The following is a 26,541-nucleotide window of genomic DNA, read 5'->3' as shown; positions in this document are numbered from 1 at the left end:
GAAGAATGTATGAAGATCAATGAATCGCTCAAAGATAAATGTAATGAAATTTTACAGAAAAATAAAATTATAACTTATTCACAATTTGAGAATTTACTTAAAAAATTAAAATTTGATTTAAAGCCGAATATAATTAGTGAATTATTCGGAGAGGCAATTAATATATCGAAAGATAAACAAATCGATGTAAATGTATTTATGGAAGTTATATCAAATAATGGATTAAATTTTCCAATTATTTTTTCTGAAAAAGATTTTCTCATTGAACAGAACACAGACGATATCATTAAGTTTATGCAATTGGAATTAAACGAATTTATCCCAAAGTATAACGTTTTGGTCGAAGAGTTGCAAAAAACTAATGACGAAATTCTAATTAAGCAATTGAAAACTGCAAAAGATAAATTCGAACAAACGTTGCAAAGCAAAACATTAAAAAAGACAATGAACGCTGCTCAGCAGGAGTTTTATGAAAAGATATATACAACAGAACTTTATATGCATAATATACTTAAATAAATTGTTAAATTTGTTTTTATTATTTTTTTTAAATAAAATTGTTGCTAAAGAATATAACAAATTCCAAAACTTTTCATAACGTTTGATTTAAATGAAAAATAAATACATTTTTATTTACAAAACTAATTAGGCATTGAAAACATTACTCTTTGTCCTGAAGATGGTGATATTCGAGGTGTATATGATCTTCTTTTGGGAGTAGATGTGCTTTGAAATAGGGAACTTTCTGACGATTTTGAAGAGACTCGCGCTGGCGTTGGCATTTCTGAATTAGGTCTAGACAATCTTTCTATTAACATTTGGTAATTTTTAACTTGATCCTTTAAATCAGATATTTCTTTATCAAGTTGTTCAATTGTTTTTTCTGTTTGCGCTTTGGTTTCAATTGACTGCTGGTTAAACTGAGAAAGTTGTTTAGCTAATTTTAATAGTTGATCTTTTAATTTTGAATTATCTGGTTTTGGAGTTTCTTCTGCTATTTTATCTGTTAATTCGAATGAAAAAGATTTTTCAATTTCAAGTGATGGTTGATTAAGATAATGATTAACGAGTTTTTTCCTCATGTCTGAATATAATTCCGCATTTTCTTTGAATAATGGGAGGAGTTCTTGAATGACTTTTGCAAGGGCATATGCATCTGGACTTAAATCGCTTGTGTTTAATATATCAGAACTGAGTTTGCTTAAATCATCTACGTTCATGCCAACAAATAGTTAACGTCTTGTCAAGCGTTTTCCCGCCCAAAACTAAAGAAACCGTTTTCGGGTGCCCAATAGAAGAATAAAGAGGAAAAAAATATTTTTAAAATATTTTAAATCTGTATATTTAACAAATCACAAAGACAACAAAAGTCTTTTTTTAAAGAGTATTTAGCCCAAGTTTCGTTTTTATCAAAATGATTAATCAACAATGTACATACTTTTGTTTTGATACATTGATTTATTTATTATTATTAAACCAGTGACTTTAGGGTGATCATTTACAAATGCTTTGGAAGTGCTGATTTAAATAATTTTAATATTAAAATTAAGATAAATTTATCTTAAAATATTATATATAAACATTAAATCATACATAAAACACGTAATGAATTAAATCAATCCCTTTTGTTCTTGAAGTATTTTGACTCTTAGATTTCGATTTATAATCCTTCAGAACAACTTCCACATATGCATAACCGCAACGGTTTTCGCGGTTTTAATAATTGCACTTTTTTCAAATGAGCACCCAAGAAACAGAAAAACAAATCGAAGAATGCAATGTTTCTCTTGAAGATCTATGTGAGGAATTAGTACAGCTAATTGGGCCAAATAATGAAGCAATTATCAGATTCAGAGTCAAAGAACGTCAAAAATGTGAACCAATTCTCATTCGCTTAAATGAGATGCTAGCTTTGGTTGAGGAGGTCGCTGCAGTTGATCAACTTGGGGATCCACATCAATTGACGGAAAAGTTAAATCAGATTTTTGAATCAATTAATTGCATGCTCAATTTTGTTCAAAAAGTTAAAGGAAGGCTAACACTTCTTGAAAAAGAAACAAGGCGAAGGAAAACCAACAAGATTTTAGGGAAATTTTTCAAAAAGCCACAGACTCCAAGTGTCGATTTAGAAAAAGATGTTGTTTTTGATACTGACAAACTTATGGAAGAGTGTGGTATCTCTGTGCCAAATTAAATTGTTCTCATGTGAGTAAGACCTATTTACAAATGTTTCATAAGGAATTATTTATTATTATTAAAAAATTTCTAAAATACGCACATTCATACTTACAATGAATAATAATACTGGCAAAAAAATTAGGTTGATAATTATAATGTTAACATTAAAGTTAGAAAGTTTTGTTTTTCAAAAAAAAGTTTAACGTCTCCCCCATAAACGTCTGCTCAATAGGGGCACCCCAAATTGACGAATATTTTTAATAGAAATAATATTCTGATAGAGGAAAAATGGCGCAATTCAGTTATTAGAAGATGTGAAAAATCATGTTGTAATGTTATAAGTAGGCCCGACTAGAGGGCTTTGCGGCTTTGAAGTTGTCCAAACCTAAAGCTTTAGTCCTCCTGGATTCTACTATCCTCAAACAGATTTTCCCAATGTGGTTTTAGTTCCAACTGTCATTCAAATTTCACATATTCAATAATTTTTGTGTCATGAAAATTTGAACTGTTGTATTATTGACATTTGGCTACATGGAAGAAAATTGGACTGAAATACCAATTTCCATCTTTCAACAATGTCAAGCACAACTAAAGTATGATGAATATATATCAAATGAAAAAATGAATGCAAAAACCACAATGAGCTGTTTACCTGTTGGTTCAAAACGAATTGATGGTCATCTACTATCAAATGGAATATTTAGCGTTGCTGATTATATGGGAAAAAATCAAATTCCTGATGAAAATATAACAGATGATAAAATTAGAAAAATTACTGGATATTTATTTGATTGTCAAATGTCACGCTTAGAAGGTTACAGCATTTTCCAAAGCATTTTAACTTGTATTTACATTCACAAAGATTATCAAATTAAAAACGAAATTCTTAAATCCATAATTTTTTCTTTTACATATGCAACATTAACAATTGAAGAGTATGCAATAAAATATAGTATTATTAACAGTGCAATTTGGACGCAAGATTTTAAAGAATTAGAAGAAATCAAAAAATATTTTAATGAATACAATATCGAAGAAGAAATCTCTAAAATAGAAAAATTAAAATCCGAAAACCCACAACTTTCTGACATACTTGATTTTTGTCAATATGAAGTAAATCTTGCAAAATATGTTGAGAATCCCACATCAATTGAACCACCAACAGCACCCAATTATCCAAAAGATTCAGCTGCAATTGGTTTTTGTATGACTATTCATAATCGTCAACTCCCGTCTCATTGTGCTCCATCTAAACTTCAAATTCCAGATCATGAAACAGCCTGTTCACTTTGTACTCAAATGCTTTCTGACTTATCTTCCCTTCGTGAATATCCACGTAGCACCAATACTAGCGACCTAATTGCCACAGCTTCGAATTGGAGCATTTCGCATCAAAACGCCTTAACGTTCGTCCGTATCGTTCTTTATTCCATTATTTTCCCACAAAGTGATGACCAACTTATTTTTGAGACCTCAGCATTAAAATTACTTGAACATGAATTTCAACAGTATCATGTTCCTACATCAATTCTCAAAGCCACATTAATTGATCAGAAACAATTTGATAGCCAGTACTACTTTTTCGTAAAGCATTGTATTCGTGCCTTAATACAACCAATTTGTTGTGCGCATCGAATATTATCCGAATATACACTTAAATGTTGGGGCCACATCCAACAAATAACACATGAACTTCAACTTAAGGCAGTCAATTCGAATCATTTTCCTAAAGTTACTTCTGATTCATATCGATACTTAATCGCAAATCCAACGATTCATTGGAGTCGTTTAACCTCATTAATCTTATCCGACACATATATTAAGTTTGCAATCATCTCAAATCTATATAATGCTAATGATTACGGAACAATATTTTCGAACTTATCATCGATATGGTCCAAATTTTCGGAATATTATGAGAACGAACGTACCGTTCAATCGATCTATACGATACATCAACGACGTAAAGGAAATCGTTCAGCGATATCAACGCAAGACATACAAAGGCAACGTAAAGAAGAATCAATTCAAGAAATCGAAGCGCAAGCATATTCATTGTATATGGACGCGAGTTTCCAAGTGATGCGACTTATAAACAAAGAAAATTTATATAATAAAGTTAACGGAATGTTTACATGTCAACAAAAGATTTACGAAGAAAGAACTTCAGCTTTAAGATACTTCATACAGCCAATTGCTATACCATATAATAACTTTCAGGCGTTGTACGAAGCAAAAAATTTGCCGCTCAACGTGCTAAGAAATGAAATAACAAGAAAGTTTAATAGCGCAAAGGAAATGATCGCTAAGGCTACAAAAATTAACGGAGGAAAGAGATCGAAGTGGCAAACAGAAATATTGATGAACATAGTAAAGTCATCAATAGCGTTGTCGAAGTGGAAGGAAGGAGAGAGAATTAATGTGAAGTTCGAAAATTGTAACCCAATATTTGAAATCGAAGTAAAGTAAAATAATAAAATAATTAAAATATTCTTTTAAGTCATTTTTAACGATAAATATTCGAATTGCATTGAGTATAAAATATTTGTTAATGAACAAGGAATTGATATACAAAAAGATATTAAAAGAAAATATACAAACATTGTTGTGGATACACAACAAAAGAAGTAATCTTGTAACTGTGGTTTTTCTATGAAGTTATAGCACAAATTTTTCTATTTTTTTATAATCAAAAATCAATTTAATCATAAGATGACAAATTACAAACAAAAACGATTGGAACCACAAAAGAAGAATTGATGTTTGTTCTTTGATTGAGATGTAATTTTAAATACAAATCAATTACATATAAAAAATAAAAATGACTCGAGATTCAAAGAGTGCTTGGTGTGGTTGAGCAAATTTGATTGGAAAAAATGAGAAAGATATCAAATCAAAAATCTTACATAATTCAAGCTTCTATATATATATATATATATATACAGGTTTTATGAATCATGTAGTCCATCTTCTAAAAACACATATGCATTATCAAGGACTGGTTCAAATTAAAATGTAGATTAATTTTAAATAAAGGATAATCATTGTGTTATATATATATATATATATATTTCTTACAGTACTAATAAAACCACATAGGAACATCACACAGAAATTAATACGTCTACAACTCAAATTTAAAGCGAAAGATTATTAAAATATCAAATTTCCTTCAACAACAACAATAATACGAATAATACATTTTTACAAAGTCGGGCGACACTTTGTCTGCGCCAGTGTCTTCCACAGCTGATCTCCTTCGCTTGGTATCTCTTTCATGTCAAATGTCATATTCACTTTCTGTATCTTATGTTTATATATCGGAATCGCGTACAAGCGATAAGTGTAACCAATCAATGACCAAAACATTCCCATTGATACATAACTCGCCTTACTTAACTTTCCATTTAATTCATGTTTTTGTACCAAAAACAAATCTTTTGGATATTCGAACATTCGAACTCCAAATTTGTAATCCCAATGAATCTTTTCGCCATCAATTGTAATAGGCAAAGCCTTTTTATATCGAGAAGAATAATCGGATATATATCGCCGTTGTTCTGCTGTTAATGTAATTGCAAGATTCATTCGTATAAAGCCATATTCTTCAATATCAGTGATGTTGCTAATTGTCGTCGCATTTATTCCTTGGATAATTATTGTTTCAGGTGTACATATCTTTTTTTGTTTCGTTGTTTCGTTGTAGGTATAACCATTGGCACTAAAAATAATGTTCGGAATCCATGAAATCATATGAGTGATGTTTCGATTGTATTCTGTGTATTGTTTTGCATTATCGATATATTTATCAATGTAGCGATACGTAGTAATAATGGGAAACAGTATAGTGATGCAACCTAAGATAATTCCAAAAAATGTGAGTACGCAAAATCTTTGTGATTTAAGATTTGGATCTCGAATTTTGGAAAAAGGAATCGCCATTAAAACAATAAATGCAACAGCATAATAGAACCAATGAAAGAAATTAAGAATGGATGGTACCTCAAGAAATTCCTGAGCTGGATGAAGCCTTTTGGATTCCTGATACTCCGATAGAGGAATTAAGTATATCAACGGAAAAAGAATTGTGAAAAATATAAGAAGACTAATACATACGAAAAAACTTATCATATTTATTGTTTTCCAAATTGATGAAGATTTTTTCTTTGTTTGAGTGCTTTTATCTGATGACGAGTCTGAGTAACTGGTTAAATTATCATTTGATGTTGTTTCATCGATAAGTGGTTCCTCTATCCTTTCCATCAATCCAAGAATTTTCTTTCAAATATTTTACAACACATTCAATATTGTGAAAAACATGGCTTTTTGAAAATAACGATGGGGAATGTTTCAATTGACATTCATTTTACCAAACCCATAATTTCGGGCAAATATACAAAAATGATACATCAAAATTGTTAAATTATAACAAAATCTTCAGATACAAAAAAATGATAACCAACAAAATCAAATCAATGAAAATTTAATTTTAACTAATTAAAAATTTTAAGATACAAAAAATGATAATCATCGAAATCAAATCAATGAAAATTTAATTTTAATCAATTACATATTCTATTTTGCCGATGTTATAATGATATGATCATATTTTGAAAAAGGGCACTCCTTTCTTTAACTTTTTGAGATACACTTCCATCTTTTGAACAAAACGAGGCGCCCTAAAAATCACAAAAAAGTGACTTTCCCGATACGACTTTTTGAGTTGGAGTTCGTTTATGGGTGCAAAGCCAAATAAGCATTTAAAAAGCTGATGTCGACCGTTTAAACCTCTTCAAAATCACCAACTTCATCATGACATTCAGTCATCCTTTGCAATGAGAGCAAGTGCATCTGTTCTCTGTACCGCTGCGATGCTACAAGTTTGCACTGACTTGTTATGTAATTACGAGAAAATAATTGAAGACGTTGATGCCATAACGAACAATATAAACGCCCAAGAAAAGGTTTCCTATTTCCAGGGTCGCGCCTTAGAACATTTGTAACAATGGCAACGCAATTCTTTTCTTGAACGAGATGTTTTAGTTCTATTGCAAATTCTTGGAGCATTGCAGATCCAGGGCCATCTTTGGATGTTGTACTTTGAAACAGTGCTATTAAGCTATCTATAACAATTAAGTCTGCATTAGCTTGTGAAAAATATTGATTAATTGAATCATATAATTCGATGATATTTGTACAACTACAAATATGAAAAGAGGAAACGTCATTGGGGTTGGTAATATCAGCAACACCATATGTTGGTTGTACAGTGTTTTCAAGACCTAATGTTTCTCTTATTTTTCCTAATATATTTGGTTGTAAGGTAAAATCAGAATCGATGTACAAAACGCGACCTGCCTGTGAAACTTCGTGAGCAATTTTTAGGCAAAGTCGAGTTTTGCCAGTACTTGAAGATCCTTCTATACTTGTAACTTCTCCACGATAAAAAGGCCCTCCGAATAAAAAATCCATTGATGTTGATATAGGATCTCTTTCTTGAATTAAATCCGCTTTAATTAAATGATTATATCCATTAAATAAAAAATCTTTGCATTTGATATACATATCTTTTTTCTTTTGAAGCGGATCAGTCATTTGATCTGCTGTCATTTGTGCGAAATCAATATCTGTACATAAATTACATCCACTAAATAAAGAATTAAACTTCTCTTGGAGCTCATCCTTAAGCAGCGCCATAATAAGTGAACTTCACTCACATCGTTGACACAAATTTTTAACAGATACAGTGAAAATATTAAATACTTTATTTGCCACATGCCTGCTTTTCGTTTAGGAAGCGTTTTGTTTCGGCTTTAGTCATTTGCCCCCGGTTGAAAGAGTTTACTAAAAATTAATGTTATTATGTCTCAATTTTTAATATTGAAACTTTATTGTTTCTTGAGATTTAAATTAAAAAAAAATTGTGAATGAAAAAGTGTCATTTAGAAATGAATGATATTCATGATTTTTCTTCAACTACAAATAATTTAAAAAGAGATAATATTAATTTTGAAAGTCAAACCATTAGTATAGAAGAACTTATTTCTCTCAAGCAATTAATATTTAATTTAGCAGAAGAGAATCTTGTTTTTTCAACCCAACAAACAATGAAATTATTTGATATAACTTTTCCATATTCATTTAATTATATTATAAGTAATTTAGTTTACTTTGCATTTTATTCACAACATAAAGAAAGTTCTATTTATGTTAATTATCTACAATCAATTCAAAAAGAAGAAGAAATGTATAAAAACATTCCAAAAATCATTGAATTTTTTTATGAATATATATATGAAATTAAATCACAAGATGCATATTATCTAATTGATAAAATGATTGAATGCAATTTAATTCATAAAGATATTGTTAAAAGCATTAAATCAAAATATTTTTCACATTATAGAGGAAAAAAATGAAAACAAAAAACAAAAAAAATTTCATAATAAATTTTACTATAATGATAATTATATGAAACTTTCAGAGAATGATTGGGAACTTCATAAACAATTAATTAAAGAAGGGCATAATCCAAATGAAATTGCAAAAATAATTCGAAATGATGAAATCGAAAAACTTCAAGAAATAACATCACAAACAAATTTTGATTTTAATCAAAAAATTGTGCCATCACTTTATGAAAGATGTTCATTTATTAATCATAAAAATGTTTCATTAATTGATTATGCAGCATTTTTTTCTGCAGTTAAATGTTTTAAACATTTACTTATGAATGGTTCTAAAATAGAAAACACAGGTAAATATGCAATTGCAGGAGGAAATGAAGAAATAATTCATTTATGTGAACAAAATCATTCGAAATTTGAAGATGCATATAAAACAGCAATTATATTTCATCATAATGATATCTTTAAATATCTTTATGAAAATAAATTGGAAGAAAAATCAGACAATGATTTGATTGTTTATTGTATTAACAGTGGAAATTATGAAGTTCTTTCATTTTTGGGAGAAAAAGGAATGATAATTAATGATAATATCATTCATGAAACAGCAAAGATTGGAAACTTATATCTTATTAAATATTTTCTCAAAAATACAAAAATTCCAAAAAATATTTTAATTTTTGGCATGGAATCAGGTAATTTTGAACTGATTAAATATATTCTCGTAAAAGAAGGTATTGATATTAATGCTAAAAGTTTTTATATTAATAATTTGATATTTCAAAATAATATTTGGAAATTATTTAAATTATTTGAAACAGCACTTATTTTAGCTTCTGAAAAAGGTTATACAGAAATAGTTAAATTACTTCTTGACAAAGAAGGAATTGATATTAATGCTAAAAATATTTATTTGTTTTATTTGAAATTTATTTTAATAATTTTGGATTTCAATATAATTTTTGAAAATTATTTAAATTGTTTAAAACAGCACTTATTAGAGCATCAGAAAAAGGTTATACAGAAATAGTTAAAATAATTCTTGAACAAGAAGGAATTGATATTAATGCTAAAAATATTTATTTGTTTTATTTGAAATTTATTTTAATAATTTTGGATTTCAATATAATTTTTGGAAACTATTTAAAATATTTAATACAGCACTTAATATTGCATCAGAAAAAGGTTATACAGAAATAGTTAAATTACTTCTTGAACAAGAAGGAATTGATATTAATGCTAAAAATATTTATTTGTTTTATTTAAAATTTATTTTAATAATTTTGGATTTCTAAATAATAATTGGAAATTATTTAAATTATTTCGAACAGCACTTATGAAAGCATCTAAAATGGTCATACAGAAATAGTTAAATTATTTAATGAAAAATAGCCCGTTATCCTAATTTCATTAATATTAATCGGTTCCAATGATACATCATAAATTGCACAAATGCTCTTTCAAATAATATTATTTATTATCTTTACCAACTTTTTGATCTCATCATCCAATCTCTCTCTAAGCAAATATGTTTTCGTTTTCTTGTGCTTTAGCCAAAAGTCCGTTCGCTTCTTCTGTTTTCCCTTCATTTTCAAGTTGAGTTGCTTCATCACTTATTTTGACATGTTTGATTGAAGGTCATCTGTTTGACTTGACCGAGATGTATGTTTTCTTCCAAAAAACTTTTTCTCCTCATTTTTGTAAGTTTCTGTCAATTTCGTCATAAACTGTTTTCAAACAAATTTCAAAACCATCAGAAAAATTCTCTGAAATTTCAGAAGAGGTGTTTTTGCTCAAATTTTCATTATCTCCAAGTTTCTCACCAAATTTATGTTTTTCCTTGAACAATTGCAATACCACAAAAATTTATTTGCTTAATCTAAGATATTTTATTAAATTTATATAAAAGGATCAAAGAAATTATCGATTTTTTCTTTGAATCATTCACTTCTTTTTGCTTTTCTTCTTTTCCTTACTTATAATCTTTTCGTCGTCTTCTGTCATTTGCCTTCTCACCAGTTCATAATAGTAACCTCTTTTCCTCACTAGTGATTCGTGGTTACCAATTTCTTTAATTTCTCCAGCATCGAACACGTAAATTATGTTTGCGTTTCTAATTGTACTTAATCTATGCGCCACCACGACAGAAGTTCTATTCTTCATTACTTCATCCAAAGCGATTTGGACTTTCTTTTCACTTGCCGCGTCCAAAGCAGAAGTTGCTTCATCAGTGATAAGTATCACTGGATCCTTAATCAAAGCTCTTGCGATTGCAATTCTTTGTCTTTGTCCGCCACTTACAGTATCACCTTTTTCGCCAACGAAATAATCGAATTTTCCATCCAATTTCTCAATGAACTTAAGTGCATTAGCTTTCTCCGCAGCTTCTCTAATCATTTCATCAGTTGCATCTCTCACACCATATTTAATATTATCTTTAACAGATAATTGGAACAAAATCGGCTCTTGTGATACTAAACTTGTCTTCTGATGTAACCAACGTGGATCAAGTGTTTTAATATCTTTACCATCAAGTAATATAACACCTTCAGTTACATCATAAAATCTTTCTAACAATTGTACACATGTCGACTTGCCTGAACCTGAATGTCCAACTAATGCACCCATTTGACCTGGTTTGATTTCAAATGATACATTCTTTAAGACGTAGACATCACGTGTCGGATATTTGAAGGATACATTTAGAAACTGAATATGACCTTTAAAGTTTTCGATTATTTCCCCTCCTTCAAATGGTACATTTGGTTCTCTGTTCATAATTTCTAATATCTTCTTACCAGAATGAATTGCTTGTTCTTCACCTTGCATTGACATTTGTAAGCTAATGATAGCTATACAACTAAACATTAAATATCCGAAAATTGATAACAAATTTCCTGAGTTAAGTTCTCCTGAATCAACAAGTTGTCCTCCATAATATATATTACCTACAATCATGGCCCACGTTCCAAGATCAACAAGAACAAACATTATAGTGATGAATAATGCTGTCATTCGATCTTCATGCGCAGCTTTACGTGTCTCTACCATAAATCGCTCGAATTCAGCATCTTCCCGATTAAATCCTCGAACAGTTCGAATGTTAGATAATGTTTCATCAGCAATAGTAATCTCTTTGCCTGTGAAGATGAATTTAAGATTGAAATGGCGATCAATGTATTTACTACAAATGGCAATGACAGCTATGAAATATGGGACAACACATGTGGCTATAAGTGCCATTTTCCAACAATATACATATGAAAAGATGATTCCAATGAGAAATTGTCCAATGAATTGGAATTGTTGTCCTTTTGTAATGCCGAAATTATCTTGAACTGATTGAGATTCTTCACCAAGTAATGTTAAGATTTCACCAATTGGCGTTACATCAAAGAATGATACATCACTCATCATGATCTTTTGGAAGACATTGCCTCTTAAGTCGTTAACAAATTCAGAGCCAACTTTAATCCAAAGAAAACTATCTAAAAACTTACAAATTGCGACAACAATGGCAACTATAACTAAGTACAACACATTGTTTTTGACGGATTCGAAATCTTTAACTTCTCCATGTGTTGCTTCGAAATTTGTAAGTGCATTAATTACATTACCGATGAAAAGAAATGAAAGAATTGGTACTGCACCAAAGATTACTGATGGAAAAATACCAATTATTGCTTTAGGATATTTCATTAACATTCCATATAATTTGATTCTTGCATGAAACTCTTCTTTCTGGTTATAGTCACCTGTTTCCTTATGAACAGAAAGGGTCATGTCTATTGATGAATATTCAGAAGGATGACGGTAGGCTAAGCTTGAAGACTGCATGAAATCTGGTCGTTAAGACTGAAATTTAATGTGATTTTTGAAAGTGCTTTCAATTTTTTCTGTAGACTTTCAATTTTACGATAAAATTTGTGAACGGTTTAACCCTTTTTTCAATCAAAATTTTTGGCCATTGCCAATCAGAACAATGGAATCGACTTTCAGGAATGTTGTGAGTAAGGAAGATGAAAAAATGCGAAGAGGAGGTGAATATTTCAAGATCATGGGCTATTTAGAACATAAAGTCCCATACATATTAACATTTATTCTTCATTTTGTTGTAGGGGCATTACCTGTTATGATGTCTATCATGCTTGGTGATATGGTTACTGTCTTTGCAAGCGAAAACTTCATGGATGAATTTGTTCCAATTATATGCGATATGGCATATTTCGTTGTTGGAATGTTCTTCGCATCTAGTATTGCTTATGGTCTTAGATCGTATTGTAATTCATCATTACCAGAAGATCTAAGAAAACGTGTTTACAAAAATGTTGTTGAACAAGGAATTGATTACTTTGATCGAACACCCACAGGAATTCTTGTTGGCCGACTTTCACAAGATGTAACAATTATCCATGATGTTTATTTTGAGAAATTTTTAAATGCACTTCAAATGGCAGGTGAAGCCATTGCAGGGGTTATCTTAGCATTTGTTACATGTTGGCGCTTATCCATCATTGGTGGTGCTGTGTTAATTGTATGTCTTATAGTTTATGGTGTTGGAGACAAAATCATTGATAAAATATGGATCACATATAATGAAAGTTCATCAGCAGCAAACAACAAAGCAGAAGAAGCAATTGCAAGTTTCCGAACAATTAAATCATTTGATAATGAATTATATGAATCATCCTTATATAAGGATCAACTTATTGAAGTTGATAAAGTATTCTTCAAGACAAGTATAGCACAAGGGATTAAAGATGGAACAATATCATTACTTGCCAACTTAATGGTTGCGGCAATTTGTTATTTTGGTAGTGACATGGTAATGAATCAAATGTATTATGGTTACACAAGCGGTGATATTTTCATTGTATTCTTCTCAATGATTATGGGCATCTTTGGACTTACACAAGCAGTTGCAGTAAGTAATGATATGAACAAAGCTGCAATATCATCAGCGAAAATCATACAATTAATCGAAATGAAACCTAAAATAGATCGAAAGAAAGGAGACACATTGGATAGAGTTGATGGAACAATCGAATTCAAGAACGTATGTTTCAAATATGAATCAGCAGAGAATTATGCTGTTAAAGACTTAAGTTTTAAGATTAATGCTGGTGAAACTGTTGCTTTTGTAGGTGAAAGTGGTTGTGGTAAATCAACAACACTTCAATTGATTCAACGATTTTATGAAATCGAAAGTGGACAAATATTAATTGATGGAAAAGATATCTCCGAATTATCATGTGTTAATTTGAGGTCATTTATTTCTGTTGTGCCTCAAACACCTGTTTTGTTTTCGGTTTCGATTTTAGATAACATTCGTTATTCTAAAGAAGATGCTAAGAAAGAAGAAATTATTAAAGCAGCACAAATAGGTAATGCACATAAATTTATCACTGATTTACCTAAGAAATATAAATCAGTTGTACACCAAACAAGTTTAAGTGGTGGACAAAAACAAAGAATTTGTATCTCAAGAGCTATTCTTGCTAATGCACCAATTCTACTTTTGGACGAAGCAACTGCTGCTTTGGATACAGAAAGTGAACAATTGGTGCACGAATCACTCGAAAAGTTCAGACACGGAAAGACTGCCATTTTGGTCGCACATAGATTGGCTACTGTGATTAACGCAGATAGAATTCTGGTGTTCCAAAATGGACACATCTTAGAAGAAGGTACACATAAAGAACTATTGGCAAAGAACGGGTTTTATGCCGATTTGGTTAAGTACCAACTACAGTGAATTTTTATTGTTAAATACGTTAGAACTAAAGAGTAAATTTTATATCTGACTATTCTTTTTGAAAACGAGAACGATCAAATTGCACTCAATCTAATAACTTTGCTGACTAATCTTTCTGCAATCGTAAGTCTTGTGTTTGGAGACGTTCTAAGTCAAAACATTACGTACTATGTTTGTATTTCCGTGAGTAATAATAATATGATATGTATTTATTTGAGAATTCATGTATTTACAATCATAAAATATAGTATCAGATTTTCTTAATCTTGATTAAATAAATATATCTAAAATCATTAGAATTCAGTCCATTTTGAGTTAAGTTTATATATATTTGCATAAAACATATTTTTTTTTAAGTTTATTTACACGTTCGGTCTGACATTCAATTGAATTTTCATTTTATAATTAATATATAACATTTCGTTGTTGATACAAAAACAATATGATTTTGGTACTCTGAATCATAAGAATTTCAAGAAATGGAAATATCAAATATAAATTTGTAAAAAAATTATTTTGTTTTTATTGAATATTCCAAACGGCTTTCGAATAACATGCATATTGTACAAGCATTTTTGTTATAATTCTTAGTAGAAGAAAAAACATGAGAGATATGTAAAATGACGTTCCTCGTTACATCATAACTTTTTGAATGGCTCGATGGACAAGTAAAAACCGTTATTAAGGACAATATTAAACGGGTTCAACGCCAAAATCCCTAGGCAAATCATGGATTCTTTTCTTTCGCAAAGCTTCGAAAATATTGAAAATGAAATATCTTCCATGAGCACGTTTAAGGAAGCTTTTACACACTCACGAGTTTTATTTACCAAATCTTTCAAAAATGCGAATGAAGAAAATCAAAGAAATTTTCTAAATGAACTTTTTCGGTGGTCTCAAGAAAAACTCCATTATAGGAAAACTGAAGATCGTCTTGCTGCTCTAGTAGGTTTTTCATATTATGTTGATATTGAAGAAGATCATAATCAACTAATATTAATCAATCAAAATCTCGAAAGAATCCTACCATTAGAATCCGTAATATTAATTGATGGAATTGCCCACCTTGTTAAACGAATATCTCGAGTTATTTCAATTCCAATAATTCCAAAACTCTTTGAAAGGTGTTTTTCTTGGTTAACAGCAAGAACTACAAGGTCTGGTGTATTGTCATCAGTTTTTCTTATGCATCATCTTTTTACAATTGATCCCAATTTTTTCATCAAATTCTCAAGTGAATTCACAACAGCAATCACAGCACTTTTAAAGATTGGATTAGAAGAAACTCAAAAGCCAGCAGTTGATCTTTTTCAACAATTTATTGAAATCAGTCCACAAGGTAATCAAATAGTTTCCACAGAAATCACCACAATTATATACAGCCCACCAACTGAATTACCAAGATATCTTTTACTGCTTAAATCTTTTCTCAAAAATAATAATGATGTATGTAATGAAAAGGCAAACGACATTTTCACAAGTATTATCTCATTTTTAAACACAAGTCCAATTCCAGAACATCTTCAAATCCTTGTTAAACTATGCAAAGTCCTCAATGATAAAGCGCAAGAAATTTCAAACTCAATTTTATCGCTTTTTCAGAACAACGATCAAATAGATTTCAAAAACCCAAAAATTTGTATGATCTATTCAAAAATTCTGAGGGTTATGCCAAAAACGTTCAGCCTTTTTGGTAATTCACTTCTTCCAACTTTAGTCAATAATATGGATTGTTTTTTCATTATAGCCACTAGCATTATTGATTGTTCACCAGAGTTAGTTGATAGGAATTTGTTTTTAGATAAAATGCAACATATGGAATTTAATGAGTATTCAATTAATTTTTGTTCGTCATATTTTACAGCATTTAAAGAAGATTCATTTCGAATTATAAGTATATTTGTACCGAAACTTAATGAATCATTTGAGAATAATAACTCAATAAAATGTATTCTTCAACTTATCACGAAATTATCAATAATAACAGAGTTTCCAATTGAAGATTATTGGGAATTTGTTTTTAATATATTTAATAATAGTTCTAATGAAAATATAAAAATTATTTCTATTCAAACATTATTTATAATCATTCATAGATTTGATTATGAAAAACAAAAAAAATTACTTTCTTTATTATTATCACTCCAAAATAATCTTTCATCTAAATTAAAAATCACATTATGTAATTCGATTGATGATTCATTATTATCACATTTCTCAGATCATTCATTGTTTTTTATGGCTGAACAACTTTACGAAGACGATAATTATTCAGTCAAAATTTCAACGTTAGATTTAATTTCCAGAATTCAGAACTTTACGCCGCTATCGACAATGAAATTTTTTCAAACAAAACTTAAACAATTTCCTTTTGTCTATTTTCAAATACCTTTAAAACGTGATCGAATGCAAGAAATATCTTTATTACCATTAATCATACAAAGCAGTGGATCATTTGCAAGATCACATCAAACAGATTTAATAAAATTTATAATCGAAATATTAAATTCAAAAGTTGAAACATCATTAACATTACCAAAAAGAGTTATATATAAATTTGAACAAAAATATGATCAAAAGATTCGAATATATTCATTAAAAAGCATCACAGCTTTAGCAAATAAAAAAGCGTGTGATAAAGATATGTTATTTTCGATAATATCATCGATTGTTGAACAATTTTTTATATATAAAAAGACGTCAATACATTTATCAGCTACAGAATCGTTAAAATCACTTTTTCGTAATTTTCCTATTACTAAATTAATCAGTAGTAAAAAAATTGTTAAATTTCATCAACGATTATATCAATTTTTAAAGACATCAACTAATTCACGAGTTAACATATTAATATTACAATTATTAGGTACTATTGGAGCATTAGATCCACATCAATTTCATAATCCTAAGACACCAATACCAATTAATGAATCATATCCATTATATGATAGTACTAATCGAGAACAAAGTACATTAAATTATGTAATGAAATATATTTTAGGTCAATTAAAAGATGGCAAACCACATGAATTACCTGTTTTGATTAATGCTTTAACATATATATTTCAAAGTGATTCACAAAAATGTTTAATATATTTAGAAGATGTCATTAAATTAATAAATTCATTTCATGTAAAACCAGAATTAATTGCATCTGATGACTTATTACATTTTTTAACTACGATAATATTAGTTGTAGATGTTGCAATATTACCATATAAAGATGATATTTATAAATTAGTTTTACCTTATTTAAAAGAGAACACAAGTATTGATGCAATTAAACTTTTATGTGCATTAATTTTTGCTATTAAATGTAACTTTAAAGAATATGGACCAAACACATTTAAAATTATATATGATTTAATACAAAAAGAAGAAGATTCGAACAACATAATAAATTATTTATTAGCATTAACATTAATAGTAATATATGCTGATGGATCAATTCGATTATATTTCGATTTAATCCAAAAATATGTATATAAGAATGATATCACATCTGAATTCGCAATAACATTTTTATGTCAAACATTACGTAATTGTTCATTTCCTCAAATAGTTTTACCATCATTTCATTTAGCTTGTAATTTTATAAACACTGAAACACATTTACAATATATATCAATTCGTTTAATCGAATTATTAATAATACGTTTTACTTCGATAATGTTTTCATTACCTATAAATTTATCTGAATTACATCCTGAAATTTCAAAGTTTTTAAATGAAATTACTTCAAATTCGGCATTTGAATTCTTACGGAATTTCGACGCTGTACCTGATCCTTATCCAATTAGGTCAAAACCTTCGATAAAACCTTCTTCTTTATCACAAGTATTTAGTCGTGGAAGACTTCAAAGTTCTGTAAGTGAAAATGATTGGTCTTCTTGGTTATTACAAATTACTCAAGAGCTTGTATTATGTTCTAATTCTCCTGCTATTCGTGCTTCACATCCATTATTAAGAGTTTCATCTGATTTTGAACGAGGATTATTTCCTTTTGTAATTGTATCTGTTTGGGACATATCAAGTGAAAACGACAGGAGTACGTTAAGCAATTATTTATTAGAAATTGTACATAATTCGCATACACCTACAAATATCTTAGAAATAATTATATCTGCATGTGAAGCTATGGATCGAGCACAATTTACGTTATTTACAGATCCATTAATTATTGGGCAAATTGCAGAACGATGTAATTCATGGTTTATAGCAATACGTTTTTATGAAAAGAATTCGATATTAAACATTGAAACCATTCAACATTTATTACGTATTCAATCATTATTAAAGCGTAAAGAATGTGCATTAGGATTATTATCAATAGTTCAATCTCCGAATTCTAATTGTGAATTACTTGAAGCATTATCAATGTGGAAACAAGCACGTGATGTATATTCACAAAAACTGAAAGAAACGAAATGTAATGAGAATTATTTAATTAAATATTTATCATGTTCAATGTTAATTGAAGATTGGCAAAGTATTATCGAGAAATTTGATGACTTTAAAACATATTCCAAAGATATTCAAGCACAATTAGCGATAATCTTTGTAGCAGCTGCACGAAATTCGAAGTTAAATCCACATGAGTTTTTATTGTCAATTAAAAATGATGATCCTATAACATGTATCTTTAGAACATTAGTTGCATTAGATTTTAATCAATTAAATACTGCTAAAAAATGGGTACAAAAAGGATTAAAAATGTTATCAATGAATTTTTCGTCATTTTTATCAGGTACTTATGAACCATCGATACCAATTATTTATAAATCAATGATATTTGAAGAGTTAAAAGATATAATATATCAACGTGAAAACAAAATTACATCAAAAGAAATTTTATTAATATGGAAATCTAAAGCAAATTATATTAATCGTGATCCAACACAATTAGGTTATATACATAAAGTACGAGAATTACTTCAATGTAATGAAGAAGAAATGTTTGAAATTAATTTCGATTATGTTAATTCATTAAGAAGATCACAAGAATGGACATTATTTAATAATTGTTATAATAATTTATTTACGAATAATAACGCAAAAGAAAATGATAAAATTAAATTACTTCAAGCTAAATATCGTTATGATAATCAATTAATTAATAATTATGATGAATTCATTGAAATCATTAACAAAGAGAATATTAATGATGAAATTTATTGTGATGCAGTTTGTTCTTATACTAATCGATGTCCTATTAATCCAAATGCTATACCATTACTTAAAAAAGTTATTGAAATTCAACCAACGAAAATTAGAGCATGGAAAAATTGGGCGTTTTTTAATTTAGGTTGTGCACAAAATAATGAATATAATGAAATTGATCGAGTTAATTATGCAAGTAATGCAATTAATGGCTTTGCTAAGTTAATATCATTAACTCGACCATCATTACATTTCTTATGTCATTTATGTAATTTATTTTTTACTTTCGGATCACATTTAACAAATTTTAAAAATGTCTCAAAGAATTTAATCTCTTTATCACCTTCTTCAGTGATACAAATCATTCCACAATTAATGGTACAATTTGATCATAAGAATGAAGAAGTACGAAAAGTAGTATATAAAATAGTCGAAAACTTTTCCATAAATCATTTTCAAGCATTAGCTATGCCTTTATGTTTAGTTAAAAGAACGCCAACTTCATCTAAAACATTATTAACATTTATTGAACAAATGGGTGAAAAACATTATGAAGTAATGAAAGATGCCGAAATATTTACAAATGCTATGTTACATATAGCAGTGACAGCAGTTGAAGAAGCTATAGTATTATTAGAACGAGCAGTTGCATGTTCTGAGAATGAAAAATATGAGAAAGAAGTTATGGACTTATTAAAACAAGTGTTAAATATAATGGATTCTACACAATCACAATTTGTTAAGAACATATTTACATTTTCTAAAATCTCATATTATCATGATCGATTATCATCGATATTTCAAAACAATAATAATATTAATAATATTAAGCCTAAAGATAAAGTTTTATTATATAATACATCACATGGTATTAAATCAATATTACAACTTCGAATGGAAGCAATTACTACAATTGATATTAATGAATTAGATTTAAATATTGTCGATCAACCATTCTCATTAGCTATTCCTGGGTTTTATTCAGTGAATAAAGCTCCAGCAACTATTAAAAGTATTGGCCATGTAATGAAATTAATTCCTTCTGCAAAACGTCCAAGAAAATTACGGATTATTGGTAGCGATGGAATTAATTATAAATATTTATTAAAAGGTAGAGAAGACTTAAGATTAGATCAACGAATAATGCAATTGTTTTCATTAGCCAATTCGATATTACATGATGATAAGTTCGGAATAGAAAAACATTTACATATTCGACAAGTTCCAATTGTACCTATAGCACCAAACGCTGGTTTAATTGTTTGGGCAGAAGGAGGAGAAACATTATATTCAATGATTTCATGGCATCGGAAAGTTTTAGGTATTATCGAAAATAAGGAACAACAAATGTTAAGGGAATACGTTGGGAATAATCATATCATAGGTGAAAAAGAAGCGACTTTAAGATTAAACATTGTCCAAAAACTTGAATTACATCGAGAAGTATGTTCATGTTATCCTGATGATGACATCCGTGAAACACTTTGGTTAAAGTCACAAAACGCCGAAATTTGGTTAAACAAAATCACAAATTTCTCTCGATCAAATGGGTTAATGTCTATCATTGGTTATATTATGGGTATTGGCGATAGACATCCATCGAATATATTAGTGATGAAAGGTACTGGAAATGTTGTACATATTGACTTTAGTGATTGTTTCGAAAAGGCAAATTTAAGAGCTTATGTACATGAAACTGTACCTTTTAGATTGACGAGAATGATAGTAAGAGCTTTTGGCGCAAGTGGCGTAAATGGCGTTTTCTCAATGACGGCGGAATATGTAATGAAGTTAATGAGGAAGAACAAGGACGCGTTGTTGGCATTCTTAGATATATTCGTTCAAGATCCGATTACTGATACAATTTGGTATAAAAACGCAGTCGACTTCACAACAAAATGGAATGGAGAAACAGAAGAAAAAGGCGCAATGCTGAAAAGAGCAATCGCAAGAGTTAACGATAAGTTATGCGGCCAAGAATTCGGAGAGATCTTAAACGTCCATGACCAAGTGCAAAAATTAATCGAAATGGCAACAGACGAGTTGAATCTGGCTCAAATGTATTATGGTTGGGCTCCGTTTTGGTAATTGTTTGTTAGTATAGAATTTGTTTTTATATAAAATATTTAGATTTTGTACATCAATTTTTTGGTAAAGAGAAAAGAATTTTACTAATGATGATACGGTGCGCCATAACCCGGTGGAGCTCCGTGGCCTGGAGGAGGTGGAGCATAACCTGGTGGAGCATATCCTGGTGGTGGAGGTGCTCCGTAGCCTGGAGGAGGATAACCTGGAGGTGGTGCTCCGTAGATTTGTTGCTGTGGAGGCGGAGGAGGAGCACCATATCCTGCAGGTGCCGGCGCTGGCGGATATACACCTGGTGGTGGTTGAACAGGCGCAGAAAATGGTTTAACTTTCTTATCCGCAACATGTAATAGCAAGTGAATCTTACCTGGATTCTTAACACCACGAGCTGGCCGTGGGTCTAACCAACGATCAACAACAATATTTGCTGGAATTGATGATATAGGAATTTCAATTGTTCCAATTGTATCATCATTACCAACAGCATCTTGATCCTTGAGTGTAAATAAAACTGACTGCGTAGCTGGATTTCTAAGTGGGAATGAGAATTCTTGGTTCCATTTTGGATTGTATTCTTTTTGAATTACTCTTGTTCTACGTTGAAGACTTTCCCCCTTAAGTTGTACAACGACATATCCATCAACTTTTCCAAATTTGTCCATTTTTGGAAGCCCTTGGGCTTCAATAACTCTTACATTTAGTTGCATATTCTTTGTGATATGATGTTGAACCGTTTAAACACAACAGTTTTTCTACCGCGTTTTTCAGCAGTTAATTCATTGGATCAGTTTAAAATTAAAAAGCAAGATTTTATTTACAAAATTTTTCAATAAAAATTTCCAAACATTTAAATTTCGTTCACCGAAAAAACCGCAACCGATAAAACATTTGACCAAAAATAGAGAGGGTAAGTTAATTGGCAAATAACTTATTAAGTACAGATCATTTTGATTGTAGAATACATTCAATGTAATTAAGCTTCATTATGATCACCTACCAAAAGTGAAATTCTTCTCATCTGATAATTATCATTATAAAGTCATCCCTTGTTCCTTAGAAAATAGATAGTAAGTATTTCATCTGATTTTAGCTTTGAATATTTGATTTGGATTTTTATCAGAAGTCAGCCAGAACACGAGAATTTTTTATTTTGTTTTTTATTTTTTAGCCAGTCAAAAGTGACACAAAATGGAAAAAAACAGAACCAAGCTCCAAGTAGGCGAATTTGAGATATCTATTTCTTTTTATGCAGACAACGCAGTTGTTATTATTCACAATTCTATACCTGGCATAGGAAATATTATAATGACTGAAAAAGATAATGATATTGAATTACAACAACTTATGGGTCAAGAAAATGAAATGCTTAATCTCCTTGTAATGCAATTAGCCAAACAATTTTCAACACCAACAATAACTTTTATTTTATCATTTCATCCTTCAAAATTTGCCACGTTTGATCAAATCAAAGACTTTACTAAAGGCTTCATTGAAGCTGCTAAGTCGCATTAAAAATAAAAGAAATTTCAAATTTCGAATCAAATTTCACAAAATTGATATTATTTATTACCAAACTCTTAACTTTGACCCGGTGAAAACATTTTTTTCCGAATAAATGCACAATATTTTATTAATTTTTTTTTTTTTTTAGTAAAATAAGAAATCACATCAATTTTTTTTTAAACTAAATACTAAAATGCTTGGTTATTATACATGTTTATAAACAATAATTCTTATTTCATTAAATTTTCTTCGCCTTCATGCGTTTTTGGATTCTTTCTTCCATAAAACTTCTGTAAAACATTTATAGCTTCTTCCTCCAAAACGCCACTGATGCAGTCGTACGACTTTAGTTTCGGCATGTGCTTGTCTGTGTTAATTGAAAATACAGAACCACAACCACCAAAGCGATCATTTTTGCAACCAAACACAACAAGTTTGATACCAAGCATTTTTATAGCGCTAGCGCACATTATGCATGGCTCACATGTAACATATAATGTAGATTCTCGTATGATTTCTTTGCCATTTGGATATTTAGAGATGATTTCATCAAAAGCAACAAGCTCTGCATGTCTAGTTGCATCGTTAAGTTGATTTGTTAAGTTCCATCCTTTAGCTATAATTTCGGAATTATGAACAATAACGCACCCAATTGTTACTTCGCATTCATCATAAGCATTATCTGTTATACTTAATGCTTCTCTCATATATTTTTCGTGCATTAATTTTTCTTCTTGTGAAATTTGATCAACGCTTTTTGTGCACATCTGGTTATTGAAAAGTGACATATTTGTTTAGTTTATTCAATAAAAGTGCTAAATGAAAGCTAAATCAACAGAAGACATTACAAAACAATTTCTCAATGATATCAACTCAAACATGAGCTCACGAAAAAAGAAGAAGTCACATAGGAGAAAAAACTCAGAATCAACAGAATTACCTGTGAATGCTGGAGCATTTCTTTCAGGAATAAATCGTAGGCAAGCCGAAGATGCGCAAGATGAAGGCCTTATGGCTACTTATCATATTATGAACATTCAAAATTACTTAAAAGAAAGATCAGAAAATGGGCAACCACCAGTTTCAGAAGAAGAAATCAACGAACATTTCCAAAAAAAGGGCAACAAAAAATTCGAGATCAAGTCAATACCAGGTCTTCGAAAAGCTTTAAAGAACAATCCAAGAATCACATATAATGAAAAATTATATTCATATCGTGTTGATTTAGAAATTTTCGATCGCAACCAACTACTAGAAACTCTTGAACAAGAGAAAAGCGTCAAATTATCTGACCTACAAGGCGCATACAAAGGATTTGAGAAAGATTTGGCTGCACTTGTAGAAGAAGGAAAAATTGGTCAGTTTAACTCTGACGAAGATAAAAAGAACAAACTTTACTATTACTTCGACCCAGAGCTCAAAGCAAGACAAGCGCCACAATATTTTAGAGATTTGTGGAAAAAGGCCGAAGTCCCGGACACACCGAAACAGATCGAAACAAGGCTCATGGAGCTCGGTGGGAAGCCAATGGAATTGGTAGAACCATTTCCAACTGATGATGATTCTCAAGAAATTACAAGAACAAAGAGGAGGGTCAGAAGGACTAACAGAATCTCCCGTAACCAAGAGTTACTTGATTCACTGGAAAATGATAATAAGTAGATAAAATAAAGGTAATATTTTTTTGTCTTGCTTGTTAAGATCTGATGGTTGGTTTGTGTTTTCGAAGTAAAGCAGGCATGTAATGTCTTATATTGAATTTTCGAATAGAAAATTAATTAACAAGATTCAAAAGAAATTAAATAAAAATTGTACCAATATTAACAATCACCAAAAATGACTAAGTTTGCATGGAATCATTTGATTCTGGTGGGTGAAAGCTGTTTTTGTTTGGATATAATAAACGGACTCGAGGAAATTACCCTTTTAAGGGCAATTGCATTGGTCGGGCATTTTCCAACATGACTGAACTTTTTACTGATAACTTCACTGTAAATGCCATAGATCCTGAAGGAAGATCTTTTGATAACATCCAACGTATTGTTTGCAGCAACGAAAGCGGTGATTCACAACTTATATTAGATATTAATTCACAACTCTATGAAATGAGGCAAGATGAATATTTTTCCCTTGTTATTTCCCAAGAAATATCAACAGAAGCACCAAGTGATTCTACACACTGGCATCCAGGAATGTTACAAAACTCAACGTTTGCTTCAAAATTTGATTATATTATGTATGGAAAAGTTTACCGCTATGAAGAAGATAGTGCTAACCATAAAGCTACTGTGTATGTTTCTTTTGGCGGATTATTAATGAAGTTGACTGGCGAACAACATGCATTAAGTCAAATCCCAATTGCTCGTAATGTTTACTTGTTGATGCGTGAAATTAAGTCTTAAGTTTAGCCAGTAAAAATTATTTTGAAAACACTCGATATTAATTTTTAGTATATAAAAATTAGAAATATATGCTTCTCTTTATATATTTTATTTCAGTCGTACGACACGAAATAAATAATTTTTTAAGTAAATTACCATTTTGGATAATTGATTAAAAAAATTAATATTTATTATTTCTTCATCAAATCAAAGCCCTTTTCCATTTTACAATACACTAAGTTTGGCTCAGTGTAATATTGCTCAAATTAGAAAAATAAAAAAATAATACCAAATAATGTTGAATCAAAATTTTAATTTTCTTATCATTATGTAGTCAGGATATAGCTTCTTCAATTATGTCAAATAAGCATAGAAATTTAAATCAAATGATAAGTATGCAACCATATCTAAAAATACAAATTTTCCTTAATGAACAAACCCTGGAGAAAACAGGTAATATATGGAAGTTTATTGTAAAGTTTCAATAACAATTTTTTAATCATCAGATTTTTTTCGAGGGAAATATTTTCCTGGTTGATCGGGATTTCTAGGATCTATCCTTGGGAGATTTTCATCGTACTCTCTTTTCTCTTCGACATAGATAGTTCTCCCTTGGAAGGTTGTTTTATCAAGGTGTGCAATAGCTTCCTTTGCATCAGCTTCTTTTGTGAAAGTTACGTAAGCACATCCTTTTGTATATCCTGATCTCGAGAGGGGGATTATCACGGATATAACTTTTCCAAATTGCGAAAAAAGATTTCGTATTTCTTCCTCTTTTGCTGAGTATCTAACACCACCAACAAATATTTGGTAATGAGGTTTGTGAAACTTAAGACGAAATCGGATATCGGTTGGGTTCGACGTCATTTTTTGCAATGCCTACAATAACCGCTCAAACCTCCTCCGAATTGGCCATGTCAGTTTTGCATTTACCTCTGAAATTTTTTCATCATTTATAAATGTATTCTTTAGAAGTATTTTTAATCAACAAATTGGCATGAATTACATAAAGTAACTTTAAATTGATCATAAAATGCATAAATTTTACTTCTTTTATTCTTCTTCTGCCTCC

At 29.8% G+C, this 26,541-nt stretch overlaps 13 protein-coding genes across 13 annotated transcripts; 7 read left to right on the top strand and 6 right to left on the bottom strand.

Moving 5' to 3' along the window:
• Positions 1 to 641: 641 nt before the first annotated feature.
• Positions 642 to 1,220, bottom strand: GO595_005517 (uncharacterized protein; the record flags this gene model as incomplete). The annotated part of the gene is made up of 1 exon (XM_067918769.1): positions 642 to 1,220. One exon carries the CDS (start codon positions 1,218 to 1,220, stop codon positions 642 to 644), a length of 579 nt encoding a protein of 192 aa, XP_067774313.1.
• A 518-nt stretch (positions 1,221 to 1,738) lies between these two features.
• On the top strand, positions 1,739 to 2,194 carry GO595_005516 (uncharacterized protein; the record flags this gene model as incomplete). Its single annotated transcript, XM_067918768.1, has 1 exon — positions 1,739 to 2,194. The coding sequence occupies one exon, from the start codon at positions 1,739 to 1,741 to the stop codon at positions 2,192 to 2,194; it is 456 nt and encodes a 151-aa protein (XP_067774312.1).
• A 782-nt stretch (positions 2,195 to 2,976) lies between these two features.
• GO595_005515 (uncharacterized protein) lies at positions 2,977 to 4,647 on the top strand (the record flags this gene model as incomplete). The annotated part of the gene is made up of 1 exon (XM_067918767.1): positions 2,977 to 4,647. One exon carries the CDS (start codon positions 2,977 to 2,979, stop codon positions 4,645 to 4,647), a length of 1,671 nt encoding a protein of 556 aa, XP_067774311.1.
• A 2,313-nt stretch (positions 4,648 to 6,960) lies between these two features.
• On the bottom strand, positions 6,961 to 7,875 carry GO595_005514 (DNA repair protein RAD51-like 4; the record flags this gene model as incomplete). Its single annotated transcript, XM_067918766.1, has 1 exon — positions 6,961 to 7,875. The coding sequence occupies one exon, from the start codon at positions 7,873 to 7,875 to the stop codon at positions 6,961 to 6,963; it is 915 nt and encodes a 304-aa protein (XP_067774310.1).
• Positions 7,876 to 10,529: 2,654 nt separating this feature from the next.
• Positions 10,530 to 12,422, bottom strand: GO595_005513 (ABC transporter family protein; the record flags this gene model as incomplete). The annotated part of the gene is made up of 1 exon (XM_067918764.1): positions 10,530 to 12,422. The coding sequence occupies one exon, from the start codon at positions 12,420 to 12,422 to the stop codon at positions 10,530 to 10,532; it is 1,893 nt and encodes a 630-aa protein (XP_067774309.1).
• A 145-nt stretch (positions 12,423 to 12,567) lies between these two features.
• On the top strand, positions 12,568 to 14,340 carry GO595_005512 (ABC transporter family protein; the record flags this gene model as incomplete). The annotated part of the gene is made up of 1 exon (XM_067918763.1): positions 12,568 to 14,340. One exon carries the CDS (start codon positions 12,568 to 12,570, stop codon positions 14,338 to 14,340), a length of 1,773 nt encoding a protein of 590 aa, XP_067774308.1.
• Positions 14,341 to 19,968: 5,628 nt separating this feature from the next.
• On the top strand, positions 19,969 to 21,588 carry GO595_005511 (PIKK family atypical protein kinase; the record flags this gene model as incomplete). The annotated part of the gene is made up of 1 exon (XM_067918762.1): positions 19,969 to 21,588. The coding sequence occupies one exon, from the start codon at positions 19,969 to 19,971 to the stop codon at positions 21,586 to 21,588; it is 1,620 nt and encodes a 539-aa protein (XP_067774307.1).
• An 83-nt stretch (positions 21,589 to 21,671) lies between these two features.
• Positions 21,672 to 22,247, bottom strand: GO595_005510 (XYPPX repeat family protein; the record flags this gene model as incomplete). The annotated part of the gene is made up of 1 exon (XM_067918761.1): positions 21,672 to 22,247. The coding sequence occupies one exon, from the start codon at positions 22,245 to 22,247 to the stop codon at positions 21,672 to 21,674; it is 576 nt and encodes a 191-aa protein (XP_067774306.1).
• A 526-nt stretch (positions 22,248 to 22,773) lies between these two features.
• On the top strand, positions 22,774 to 23,097 carry GO595_005509 (uncharacterized protein; the record flags this gene model as incomplete). The annotated part of the gene is made up of 1 exon (XM_067918760.1): positions 22,774 to 23,097. One exon carries the CDS (start codon positions 22,774 to 22,776, stop codon positions 23,095 to 23,097), a length of 324 nt encoding a protein of 107 aa, XP_067774305.1.
• Positions 23,098 to 23,318: 221 nt separating this feature from the next.
• Positions 23,319 to 23,855, bottom strand: GO595_005508 (cytidine deaminase-like protein; the record flags this gene model as incomplete). The annotated part of the gene is made up of 1 exon (XM_067918759.1): positions 23,319 to 23,855. One exon carries the CDS (start codon positions 23,853 to 23,855, stop codon positions 23,319 to 23,321), a length of 537 nt encoding a protein of 178 aa, XP_067774304.1.
• Positions 23,856 to 23,967: 112 nt separating this feature from the next.
• On the top strand, positions 23,968 to 24,750 carry GO595_005507 (transcription initiation factor IIE subunit beta-like; the record flags this gene model as incomplete). Its single annotated transcript, XM_067918758.1, has 1 exon — positions 23,968 to 24,750. The coding sequence occupies one exon, from the start codon at positions 23,968 to 23,970 to the stop codon at positions 24,748 to 24,750; it is 783 nt and encodes a 260-aa protein (XP_067774303.1).
• A 299-nt stretch (positions 24,751 to 25,049) lies between these two features.
• On the top strand, positions 25,050 to 25,490 carry GO595_005506 (DNA-directed RNA polymerases I II and III subunit RPABC3; the record flags this gene model as incomplete). Its single annotated transcript, XM_067918757.1, has 1 exon — positions 25,050 to 25,490. One exon carries the CDS (start codon positions 25,050 to 25,052, stop codon positions 25,488 to 25,490), a length of 441 nt encoding a protein of 146 aa, XP_067774302.1.
• Positions 25,491 to 25,964: 474 nt separating this feature from the next.
• On the bottom strand, positions 25,965 to 26,336 carry GO595_005505 (RNA-binding protein; the record flags this gene model as incomplete). The annotated part of the gene is made up of 1 exon (XM_067918756.1): positions 25,965 to 26,336. The coding sequence occupies one exon, from the start codon at positions 26,334 to 26,336 to the stop codon at positions 25,965 to 25,967; it is 372 nt and encodes a 123-aa protein (XP_067774301.1).
• Between the last annotated feature and the right edge of the window lie 205 nt (positions 26,337 to 26,541).

Source organism: Histomonas meleagridis (genome assembly GCF_020186115.1).
Source record: "Histomonas meleagridis strain 2922-C6/04-10x chromosome Unknown contig_35, whole genome shotgun sequence".
NCBI lineage: Eukaryota > Parabasalia > Tritrichomonadida > Dientamoebidae > Histomonas > Histomonas meleagridis.
The sequence above is the reverse complement of the archived record's forward strand: the minus strand, read 5'-3'. Positions and strand labels throughout refer to the sequence as shown.